This window comes from Anthonomus grandis, chromosome 22, assembly GCF_022605725.1.
Source record: "Anthonomus grandis grandis chromosome 22, icAntGran1.3, whole genome shotgun sequence".
NCBI classification, from domain to species: domain Eukaryota; kingdom Metazoa; phylum Arthropoda; class Insecta; order Coleoptera; family Curculionidae; genus Anthonomus; species Anthonomus grandis.
The window spans coordinates 3,349,631-3,363,093 of NC_065567.1; the positions used below are offsets into that span (position 1 = coordinate 3,349,631).

Consider the following 13,463-nt stretch of genomic DNA (forward strand, 5'->3'; position numbering starts at 1 on the left):
TATTCTTAAAATTTATTTTATCAAATGGCCGCCATTAACATAATTTTAAACCAGTTATAATCATTTATGGATACAGTGCATTTACGATGAAAGGAACAAATTTTGTTCAAAAATTAACATGTTTTTTCTTTTTTTATTTTTTGGACACATCTTTTAGCATTGTAAGTTAAGCGTTTCTGCAATAAAAATTTTCTATACAGGGTACCTTAAGTAGAAACTATGGCGTCAACATTAATTTTTATAAATGAAACACCCTGTATATTATGACATTTCACAATTTTATGATATATTCTGAATACTTTTTGTACGGCATACCATGTGTCTAAACTTTTCTAGCGGTTTGTCAAATTTGACGTAATAGGCTAAAGAAACATACGACATTAAAAAATAAAAATTATACAATATTTGTTGCAACTGATGTTCAATTTGTTGTCCATTTACTTTAGTGCATTTTTGATGGATTAGTCTAATTTCTTGTCAAATTCTTTTCTTTAAATCATCAACATTATATTTGGTCTATCCACAAAAATTTTGAGTTTCAAATAAGAAAAAATCCAGTGGGCTTATATCGGGTAACCTTGGTGGCCACTCAACCAGTCCTCTTCGTCCAATCTATCTGTTAGAAAAAGCTGCATACAGAATTTATCGAACAGCAATGGCAAAGTGAGGAGGTGCCCCGTCTTGTTGAAACCATATTTCGTTACTACTAGGTGTGTCAGCCTCTTGTGAATCAGGGAATGAAGCAACTAAAGCAGGGATAAGTTCAAATTGTAAAAGGGTCCAAGGATTCGATTTTTCATAATACTTGCATATTAATTTTATGAGGGCGCTGTGTGTAGTATTCTTGGGTCCAGCAGTTACCCAATGGTAACTGAAATTCCATACATATTGATCTGCAATTTTGGCTGTTAACGTGTCCATTTAACGTAAGGGTTGCCCCATCAGAAAAAATATTATTTCGAATAAATTTTCCATTGTCATTGTTAGCCTCAAGAATCTGCTAACAAAACTGAACTCGGCGGTAATAATCTGCGTCTTCTTACAATTCGTGGATCAGTTATACTTTATAAGAATGATATTTATTTATACAAAGTATTCTGGCCACTAACCCTACTGATAAATTCCAATTTCTGGAGAGTGTACTAATCGCAACGTGGGGATTATTCCCCGTTTTTAGAATAGAACATTCAGTGTAGCACCTTCAGATACTTTTGGAGGTTTTCCTTTAGAAAAATTTCTTACAAGGCCATGTTCCCTAATTTTGATTTAATTTTTCTAACGGTAGATCTAGTAATTGCAGAACGATCTGCATAAATTGCATTAAATAGATTACAGACTTCTTATTGTGTACGCACCCGGTCTCCAAAACCACTCATTATGAGTTTTTTTCATTTTTTTCATTTCGTTCCTTCTCAGATAAATGCATTTTATTAAAAAATTATGCGTGAAATGACAACTAATATGAATATTATAATCACAAATGCATGACAAACCGTTCTAAAATTTCTAAAAGTTCTAAGATTGAAAACTGTTCGAAAATAATAGGATCTACTTACTTTCTAAGAAATCACATAAAAAAATAATTTTGCCGTCATAGTTTCTACTAAAGACTTACTGTAACTAAAATTTTCATTGCAAAAGACGCATTGAATTAAATGGACAACAAATTAAACATTAGCTGTAATAGATCAAGAATATATTTTTATTGTTTAATGTCCTATATTTCATAAGTCTATTACGTCAAATTTGCATGCTATACAAAAGATATTCAGAATATATCGTAAAATTATAAATTGTCATGATATACCTACAGGATTTTCCATTTAAAAAAAGATTGCCGCCATAATTTCTACTTGAGGCACCCTATATGAAAAATTTTTATTTCAAAAACGCGCAAGTAATCGATGTATCTAAAAAATAAAAGACGAATTAAATATCTTAATTTTAAATAAAATTATTCCTTTCATCGTGAATACACTGTTTAACCAGTCATTTCAGTTACCTACATCTCTGTGAATCTTTATCAAAATTTTTAAATTAGTGTTAATTATTTAAAAGTCTTAACTGGATTGTGAATTGAAAATATTTACAATACATTACAATCAGATTTAGAGAATCGAAACAATAATTATCTTTGGCTGTGGTGAGAAAACTAGAACCGACAACACAGTTCGACAAAATACTACACTGTCATTACTGAACAACTATCATTTTGTCGGGTGAGCTGTAGGAATTCTCTTTCCTAATAAATACTTGGCAATCCTAGCAAAACCGAAATATATCTGCAAGTTATAAAAAAAGCACGCGAAGTATAAATCCATTGAAAATAAGCAGACTAAATTTTTGAAATATAAAAAATGGTTATAAGTGTTAAAATTAATTAAAATAGTAAAAAAACAAATATTTAAAAGGAATTAAACATATTAAATGTTATCACAATAAAACTCATTTAGTTTACTATAGATACTATCTTGAAAAAAATTGAAGGCTCTTTTCCGAAAAAGCTTAACGAGAAGAGAAAAGCGTTGTTTACTGTGTTCCTTAGCAAATAATTTCAGATTTTATTGCTTTTATATATGATTGATTTCTTAATCAAGGTAGAGTGGGATATTTGTAATACTAAATTAGCGGTACTATTAAAAGTCTTCTCCTTTCAAAAGAAAGGTGATCCATGTTTTCTTGTTTCACTAATGTAACACAAATCTAATAACACACTTTTGAAAAACCAAAAAGAGTGCTGGCTACACAAACCCCTAAACCTTATGCCATATATTATTCTAGACTCGACCGGACTGGAAACACACAAGTCGATGGTCTCAAATTGCATTCTATGACTACTGTTATAACATTTTTAAATAATAAGAAAAGTGGATACATATTTTCTCGAAGACGGTGGGATAATAATATACACTATTTTATTTTAATGGAAGATATGTACCAACTTCAATTTAAATTCGATAATAATTCAAAAATGTGTTGTTAGAGTAGAACATTGATCGCCGGTTATTATTTAAAATGCAAACATTTCAAACGACAGTAATACTTTTTATACAATTTTTTCTATAATTTTAACATGAAAATAATAACATTAAATTAAATTAATAGGTTTTCGTCAGCCTTTCAGGTATTCTTATATTTTACATATGTAATTATCAAAATATTTAATAACTAATGTAAGCAATAACTAAGTCATTAAACTTTCAGTACGTAATTTGCAATATGTTAAATTTCTAAAATAAAAGTACTCGTGATACGATATCTCTTTTATTCTGATTCAAAAAAATATTATTTTTATAGTATAATTAAAAAAAATAATTTAATCGAAGAAAATTTGACCGAAAATCTTGCAAGTAACCTATTTCCACCTTTACCAGAAGAAAATTCTGAAGAAGTCAATTTAATCAATCCGATCAAAAATCAAGCTACGTCAATAACACCTCACCATATTACTTCATTTTCAAGCCGACAACATTCCTCATTTCGACGGTAATTCATAATTCCCGTGAAAGATAATGTGAAAATATACTGTGAAAAAAATGAACCAATAACCAAAATAGTACAGATTTAAGATATTTATATATTTGACTAATTAAAAAATAATAATACGGTTGAAAAAACGTGTGTTAATTGTTTTTTTCAATTCATGCATATTACATTTGCCTTCATTAAAAAAATTAAAAAATGATCAATCCGAATACATAGACTTTTATAGGACCTGGTCTCTTCCCTTAATATTGTGCACCTTTATCTAATACATATTACCTATAGCCGTAATGAAATATAAAAATTACAGGAAGGCTTTTAAAATATATCCTTTTCCAGTCCTATAAAGTAAGTACGTAAGTTAAGTCCTATTTTCTCATTAAGTTACTTGTCTAAAGCTATATCGTCATAGGATAAAACCTCTTTGATTAGTTGTTACTTTTGTATTCTTAGTCTACGTTTTTCTATAGTTTTCATTTCTATTAATACAGAAATAGTTTATAGATAAACATAAATGATTAACAAAATCTAATTTTGTTTTACAAAAAGGCAATATTTGATCTGGCAACATCGTTGGATCTCGCGTTATGCAGTAAATTTGATGATATAGGTACAATAGGTACTTTGATATATAGGTCGGATCTCGAGTTTCAACATATATTTAGTGGATCTCGGATTGATATATATACATGGTATATATAAAGGGGTTGAAAAAACGTACCCCTCTAATTATCCTATTAATTGAACCACTTTGTTAAATATACTAACAAATTATTGCTTCCATATATTAAGGGCTTTAGGTGGATCTCAGAATATGATCGGATCTCGACTTGATAGAAAGAAGTGTAAGAACTATATATAATATATATAAGTAAAGAACTATATATATATACATATATAGATATATATATATATAAATATATATATATATATATATATATATATATATATTTATATATTATTTTATATGTATATATCTATATATACTAACTTACATATATGTGACTAACTTACATGACGTATATATATATATATATATATATGTAAGTTAGTATATATAGATATATACATATAAAATAAACATCAGTTTATCCTTTTTATTAGATTTTTATTATTGCGTTACTACACTTGGCACACACACTGTTTAGTTAATCTTTAGTAATTATAATTTTAGATAAATGTTGTGTTGTGTGTGTTTTTTTCTCATATAGTTAAATTTTGTTATGATTAATTTATTTTGTATTTTATTATCTTTATTTTGTAATCTTTATTTAGATTTTTATTCTTAGGCTGTACATTATATATTAATTTGTGATATTAATGTATGTGTGGGTAATTAAAGTACATTACTATTATAATTTATTTTTTGTATTTTGATTGTCAACTAACTGTGTTAAGCATATTTGAAAATGAGATAATTTTTTCGATCTATAGGGTTGCTTCCACCCTTTTTTGACGGAAGTCACTCACATGTCTAATTTATTATTTATATCTTAATTTCTAAAAACTGTTTTAGGTACATATAATTTGAAAGTGAGACAAAATTATAAACATTTTTATATTTCATTCCTTCTCTTCCTAAATTTGTGATACTAATACCCTCCTATATAAAAGCATTTTTTATGAATAAAGTAAATCCGTCAATTTGAATAGTGAATAAACCGTATTACCAGAGGAACATGAGGATATTTTGATTGAACTAATATAAAAATGTTATTTTATTTACTGAGTCAAACGTCTTGAAATACCAAAATACGCGTGCGACTTATTTGTTAGTAAACGCAAAAAAGTCCATTGGCATGCAAACTAAAAAATGCGCGATCGGTTCCTCCCGATGAACCTCTAGTAACATTGACTCGTCTGCTGCGAGACGAACAGTGTTCTGCTTTGCTTTAGCGATGCGTTGTTGCCAAATGCTCACCTTCCCGATAAAGCGCGTTATATCCATTTCAGGCAAAGTCACGTGCTGATGATAAATGGTTGAGTAAGTATTCTTAGGATTTGCGTGTACAAGCATATCCTTATGGTTTTTTTTAATCTGGCTAGTACATTTATCGTGCTGTTAACGATTTCGTAAATCATTACCTCTATCTGCAGCAATTTCTTTAAATGAAGGCTTTATTGTAGTTTACTTAATCTCGTTTAATTAACGATAAATTCCACCTTTACATTATATAAAATAGTTCACAATTGGAAGTATAGACGCACACACACACATTACATATTTTCAGTTAAACCGAAGATTCAGTTAAACCATTGCTTTCGTAAACTTGTTGCGATATATAGGTAACCTACCTAAAGGTCTTTTTCCAGATATACTATTTAGTTGTAAATCGTAAAATGCATGTACTAACGCTTTTGGTCCAAATCAGAAGTAATCATTTATTACTTGCGTCCTTTACGAATGTCATCTTAAAAGCCCTCTCATAATTTTGAAGTGCTAAGTCTGGTATTTTATATTTCACCGATAGCCTAATGGAACAAAAAGTTAGAAGTCAAAGCGATTAGTATTATCATTCCATGTTGAAAAATTAGCATAAGATTTTATGAACTTATGATATGAAAAATTTCTAGGGATTTAAAACATAAAAAAAGCTATTTATCACAATTTAGATTAAAAACAAATTTCAGGATCACCATTTTTCACAAGAAATACAAACACGACAATATAGGGCCTTAGAAGTTATAATGAGAGCTGGTTACAGCTATCCAGCTGATATATGGTCAGTTGGGTGCATGGCCTTTGAATTAGCCACAGGTGAAATGCTATTCAGTCCGAAAGGTTCTACAGAATTGTCTGCTAATATTGACCATTTGTGTTTAATTTGGGAAACTCTGGGAGGAATACCGAGATATATAACTGAGACGGGAACTGAGTCAAAGCGTTATTTTTTAAATGGTAAATAAGTTAAATTTAATATTTAATTGTGAGTGTTAATTAAAAATAATCTTAGGATACTTAAAGGATGTGCCAACAGATAACTTACGAATATGGAAGATAGAAGATGTACTAGTGGAAAAATACAAATGGAAACGTTTAGATGCCATACCATTTGCCAGTTTTCTAGAAAGTTTGGTGGAGCCAGATCCTGCTCTACGATCTACCTCGAGCCAAGCTTTAACCAACGATTGGTTACTCTCTACAGATCTTTAAATATTTCCAGGATATTTGTACAAGACTGATGTTATGTATTTTTAACCGTTCTTTAATATTCTTCATTCATCAAATTCAGTCCGTTGAATACTTGGTCATGTTTTTAAGTTACACTGTCTCTTCTCTCTCTTAGCATTTTATAATAAACATTTTAAAATCAGCGTGTTTTTTTTGGAATTTATCTATATATACTGTCCTTCTTAGAAAAAACATTGCACGTGCAACAATTGTGAAAATTGAATTAGGCGCGAAAATTAAATCTAGAGAGTTTGTATTGTTGTACAAGTTGGATCCATACACGTAAAAGATAATTATATACGGGGTGTTCCTTAAAGACGTGCTAATATTTAAGGGGGTGATTCCTGGACCCATTTTATGAAAAAAAGTTCCTATGAATATATCTCAACGTCTTAACTTTTGAGATACAGGGTGTTAAAGTTTAAAAAAAAAATCAGTTTTTTAATAATACAATACAACAATATTGTAGACATTTTAATTTGGAACATGTATTCTATGCATCAAGACGAGTTTTTTGATGTAAAAAAAATAATATTTTCTCAATCATTTTTTTTTAAATCCTCAATCACTTTTTAGCAAATTTGATCTCTTGTTTTTTTTCCGTCCGACGCTTTAAAAAATAAAAACAATTTTAGTTCCCTAAAAATCTAATGCGGTGTGAAAATGTTTGTTTGTCGATTGCAAGCAAATTAAGGGATTAGATTTATTACAAGAAGTATGAAAAGTTAAAAAAAAAATCAATAATTTAGGAAATACTCATATTTTTGATGCGTTTAAAAAGTAAATGGGAGTAAAAAAGTGCCGTAAAGCGTCTTTATTTAAGGTAAATACAGTCGCGGAGTCGCCTATGTATGTTTCTTATTGCTTGAGCTGTGATTTTAAATGTCAAATTGTTAAAAACCATCACAGTGCATCATTTATTTGATTTTTAACTATTTATTGAAGTTATTTCGTTTCCACGCTATTTTTCTGAATATCAGTCATGGTAAATTATACCAATGAAGAAATAGCAGAAATGCATTTTGTGTATAGCCTCGCCGATGGTAACAGAAGCCAGTGTTACTGGTTAAAATTGGCATTTTATACTCATTATTAAAATCACTGATTACAGTTATATTTTCAAAATAGATATTTCACAAATATTAATGATTGGTACTAGTAATGCCCTCTCTGTAATAGCCTCCCAAGTAACCCATAGTTCTGTTCTCTAGCCATTTCAAATTACAGTATTCTTTTTTTTAATGACACATTTAGTCTTGTACATTCCAGCTTCCTATTGTACTGGTTGTTAATGAAATTTTATTTATACTCTTATAAAACCCGGTTCTGGACTAAAGAAATATTTTAGAATTTAAATTATATCCAATATTGATTATTCCATACTTTATTTATTTCTTTTATAATGAATAATGATCAATTGGGCATGTACAATTGTGTATGTTGTACTGTCCATAGTACAATAACTGATTTTGGCTTGACCATACCAGATATGCTGGTTAATTTTACTCGGACTGACCTATCTAATTTTTGTCTCTTTTTATCTTATGTAAATATTAGTTTTCTTGGAAGATAGCAATAAGTTACTCATGATACTATTACTGGAATTACTCTCGAGTATTAGTATCATGGAAGTTACTGGTCTAGGGAAAATCGAAATTGAGTGTCATACTGATACATATTTTTATTGCCAACTTCCTTGGGCCATAAATTTAGTTATTTATTTTTTTATAAAGGGTTTTATGGTACTTATAAAAAAAGTTATATTATTTTCGATTGGCAATACATTTTGTGCGTGATTGCTTAAATACGGGTTTAACCTCTGCGGTCATTCCTTTTTCCAGACCGCCATCATGAAGTGAAGAGTGCTTTAGTCCTTTTTGAAATTCGTGTGAATTTTACCCATATGGGGATATAATTGACTAAATGTGGCGATAGTAAATCAAACTTTTTGGGCGTAATGCTATAATTTGTTTTTATTTGTTGAATTTACTGGCCTTTATGGCGATTTAAAACCTAATAATTTTTCACGTGCCCTCGAACATCGGCAAAATGACGGTCCTGATTGGCATTGGCAGGGGATAATTTAATTAACAAGTAGGTATTCTTGAATTTATCGTTTGTACTGATAGTATAGGGTTTTTTTTTTTTCTTTTGGCTACTAGAGCTACATAACATGGATTTTGGACGGATTTTTTTTGTACGGACCTGATTTCTTCATGCCACATAGTACTTTTAATTTGGGGTTATGTACTCTACTGGCTCTAATCTAGAGGAGATTTTAAACAAGTGTGAGCTAACGTCTAACCTGGACCACTACCAGAGCTTGGCGTATTGTGAGGTGAAAGAGGTGAAGCTTGGAAGCCTGCAGTTTTTCTTTGACTGGGAATTGGATGTCTGGGAGAGTCTCGAATCTGAAGTAGTCTGCTGTGTGTGGAGCTAAGTGACACAACATAACATTTTTTTTTATTCACTTATTTTATTTTATTTTTATTATCACAACTTTTATCTATTGAGTTGAGATGCATATGACTTTACAATCTGAGCGGGGTGAAGCCGAATTGTGGTGGTTAGGGGATGTAATTATTTTTCTCATTCAAAGGCTGGATATATTTATATTATTTTGATAATCCAAGGCCCACCAGGTTCGACTATACTTGTCTCAAAAGTTTATTTAAAATTTTATTGACATTATTTAATCGATGCTATTTTATTTTTGAATATTACTGATAGGAGTACGTATATATGTGACAAGTGACTCCTGTGAGGTAAGACGCAGCCGGCTTCGTAGTACTACGACTATATACTTTGGTTATATTATTTATTTTCAGACTACTCCTAAGATGTCAAATTTTCTCAGATTAGCTAGTAAATATTAGAGTAAAATAATAAAAGGGTAATCTTGATTGGGGAAGCTTTAACAGTTAGGGTTTTCTTTTTTTTTTGCTTAGGTCAATGTCCGTAGCGGGATATACCGGGCCACGTAAATTGTTAGTTTAATTCGAATCGAAGCTTCATTCCCCAAAAGGTTCGGGTGTAACATAATTTATTTTATTTTGACAACCACACTTTTGATTGCGTATTTTTGATATATTTCTTATAAGCATGGTCACGAATGACAGTGCACCATTTTGGAAAATTTAATTTTATGGCGCGTTATCTGTTGACAACTTGTTTTTCTTGTAATTAGAAACTTAAACGTTGTGGTTCCTTATTACCATCTTAAATAATTATTCCTCTTAAAGATAAATAAAATAACATAACATAATTCGTTTTGAACTTGCCTAAATAAATTTTGATAAATATTGGGCGTCCATTGGGATTATATAATATCCAAAACTTGGTGGCGCCATACTGACTTTGACATTTATTTGGGTAACTCTTGGGTAGTTACTACCTAAGAAATTTTGGTTCATTTGGTTGAGAAAGAAGCTAGAACTCACATCGGCTTGAGCTAGCAGCATTGTGAAGGATTCCTTCTTTGGGCGTTTCAGGTAAGAGGGGTTAGGTTCCTCCGGGCATCAAATAACTTTTGGAGGCCCTCTTAAGGCCATGAACCATTCACTATTTTTAGTACTTCTTTTCTTTTAATTAACTTGAGCATTCATCGGTTCCCCCTTTCATTTCATTTAAAAAAAAAAAGCCAGACATATTTATCAGGAAAGGTATCTGAATCGTGTCCTACCAGATAGCCGTATCTTTTTAAATGTTCATTGTCGACTTAGGGAAACTGGTTGTTCCAAGAAAGGTACTCCGGAAGGTAGACCTCGAATTGTCAGAACCCCTGAAATTAAGAATGCGGTGCTACAAGCAATCGAAGAATAACCCGAGACGAGTACGAGGAAGATTGTTAGAACTCTGCATATCAGTCATCAAATTGTTTGGCGCATTTTGGTTGATTTTTTATTATACTAATACCATATTTTAAGAGTACAGGCATTACTTTCCGGAAATTTTAGGCAGCGGGTGCACTTCTGTCAGTGGTAACTCCAAAATATAAATTATATTAAATCCGCTATTATACTAAATCCGCAGTTCTGATCCGAAACCATTTAAATACCGTTTATCCGAATCGATGGATCGGTCGCGAGTTATGTGCATAAACCCATCCCTATTATAGCACCTCTAAGCATCCATTTTGCAGCATAAGCAGCATCAGCGTATTTTCTTTTATTTTTTCTTAGGAGGTTTTCACATAATTGTAAAATTAATTATAATCATACATGTCTAACGTAATATACTAGTTTTAAGCTTATTTTTTAAATAAAACTTTTTTAAAAGGCATTCTGCTGGTTTGAGTTTATAATTCGCGGAGGACCACAACAATGGCCAGCAAGATCCCCCGATCTCAATAGCTTAGATTTCTTTTTATGGGGCACCTTAAAACTCTAGTTTATAAAACTCCCGTAATACTCTAGAAAGATTAAGTACTCTAGAAGATTTAAGAGACCGAATAGTTGCCTCGTGTGAAACTATACGATGTACGCCGGGAATGTTTGAAGTGTTCGTAATTCCATGCGTAGACGATCGGGAGCATGCCCACTTAGTGAAGGTGGCCATTTTCAACAATTTTTGTAATCAGTGTAATTAAGATAAAAATACATTTGAGCCGTTCATTTAAGCTTAGTTTCATAAAATTAAATAAAACTTGTTTTTTTGCACTTAAAACCCTGTTGTTTTCAAAGTAAAATTAGGTAGGTATTTCCTTAGAACATTGAAAGGCTAGAATTAGTAAACAACAACTTTGTTTGAGTCCAACATGTGCACAGGGGCAAGAGGGGTGTTTTGTTTACAAACATATTTGCCGATTCTCTGTTGTCAAGTCGACGCAAATTTCCAACGGAGGAAATTTTTAGCTATATTTTAACAACCATTATAACGTTAATTTAATTTATTTGTGTTGTATTTTATAAGAACATTTAAAATAAAAAGTATAAATACTACAATTAACCTATTTTAAGAATAAATATAATATTCTTAAGCAAAAAAAAAAAACAAAATTGTTAACATTCTTATCCCTAAAACTGCTTCTAAAAAATTTGAAGCGACAACACCGGAGCTTAAGCGCCTGAGCCATACGCGTAGTGTCATCTGTCAAACGGCTTTTTGTTTATTTTCGGGATTTGTGTATTTTCTTTAATTTTCGGTTTCAAAAGGAAAAAGGCCACATTTTAGTGTTTTTTTAAATTGCTAGGATGGGAAAAACTTGTGTCGTTTGTGTCGCATCATGATAAAAAGGTGATTCAAGCCGATCTTTTCACAAGTAAGTACCGATACTTTCATAACATCACATCATGGGGTAACCATCATCATAAACGTAGAATAGGGGATCTTATAGATATAAACCTAATAAAAACTTGAATGTGAAAGTGTGCGTAAAATACCAAAATATTTATATTTTTAAATCTAAATATTTTTTTGAACATATTCATCTATCAATAGGCTATAAAAAATATAAAACTAGAATTTTGTCCCTGGTTTTATTGCAGGATTTTATGTTTTTTTTTGTTGTTTTGGCAGAAAGAAGGCATACCTAATACCCATGTACCAATCTATGTATAGTTATGTTTTTTTAATATAGACATTAGGTAGATAGATGAAATTACTAATTTTTTATTGCCTTTAAAGAATTTTGAAATTTATTTAGATATTGATATCTATGTATAAAGTTAATTTTGTCTTTCCCTAAAATTTGGTCGATAATTTTTTTTTGTTTTACCATATTGCAACTTACAATAATATATGTAGTAATTGGCACCACATATTAATTCATTACTGTAATTTTTTTTGCTTTTTGATTAAATATCAAATACTTATTATAGACTGCCTAACATATGCCCAAAGGGAACAATGGATTTCATTAATGGAAATCAACACAAATAAACAGAACATATTTGTTTGTTCAGATCACATCCTTAGAAGTGATTTCTTATATAAGGAAGATAATATTATCAGTAGCCAGACTATAAAACAAATCAGCTCTACCTCAAAGATATTTTTTTTTAAATATATTTTTCTAGTATAAATAAATCATCACAAAAAGGATTAGTGTTACTCATATAACTTTATTTATAACTAATACTAATTAAATTAGGTAAGTGTGTAAAACTATTTTTTTACTAGGATTTCTGATGCACTGGTTAAAAACACAGCAGCGGATAATTCAGTTAATTTACCAAGTGATTTATCCTTCAAAGCTGCAGGGGCAGCTTTCCTGAAGAGTGCAAAAACTTCTTTAGCTTCCAAAATGGTATATAGTACAAATAGTGAAGCTAATATAGATTAATATTTTTGATACACCAAATTTTGTATAATTACAGATCTGATCATTCATCATCAACATTAACTGCATCTGAGATTAATAGTTCTACAGTAATCGTGGGGTCTAGGTCAACAATTACTATTTCTCATCCAAGCCGTTTTTGTTTAACTGGTACATTCCCTGACTCTGCCAAGGAAAAGGTAAAAATACACTCAAAATAGACTACTAGTTTTTTGCCATGTATTATCCTATTCTATATATCTTATTTAAAAGTGATATAGTATTTTATTGTGTTATATTTGTTTAATATTAAAATATTTAATATTAATTAAATGTATGATATCTCAAAGATTCTTTATAATAACATACATTTTATTGATCAATTGGATTATCATAATACATTTTTTTAATTTTGGTAATACTATATTTTTATGTATATTATTCTAGGGTAAAATCAAAATGATATCCTGAGGACCTAAGCACTGATGATTCCACCGTTTTAAAAGCTAAATCACTTGTCACCAAATTATAGAAAAAAAAATAAAGAAA

At 30.2% G+C, this 13,463-nt stretch overlaps 1 protein-coding gene across 1 annotated transcript in view; it reads left to right on the forward strand.

Moving 5' to 3' along the window:
- LOC126749200 (SRSF protein kinase 3-like) overlaps window positions 1-6,798 on the forward strand; it is a gene marked incomplete at its 5' end in the record, with an annotated part of 130,290 nt that extends 123,492 nt beyond the window's left edge. Inside the window, 2 exons of the mRNA XM_050458886.1 lie at window positions 6,115-6,382; window positions 6,438-6,798. Coding sequence (XP_050314843.1) covers window positions 6,115-6,382; window positions 6,438-6,637 — 468 coding nt within the window. The remainder of the gene's footprint in view (window positions 1-6,114; window positions 6,383-6,437) is intronic.
- Window positions 6,799-13,463: the final 6,665 nt, after the last annotated feature.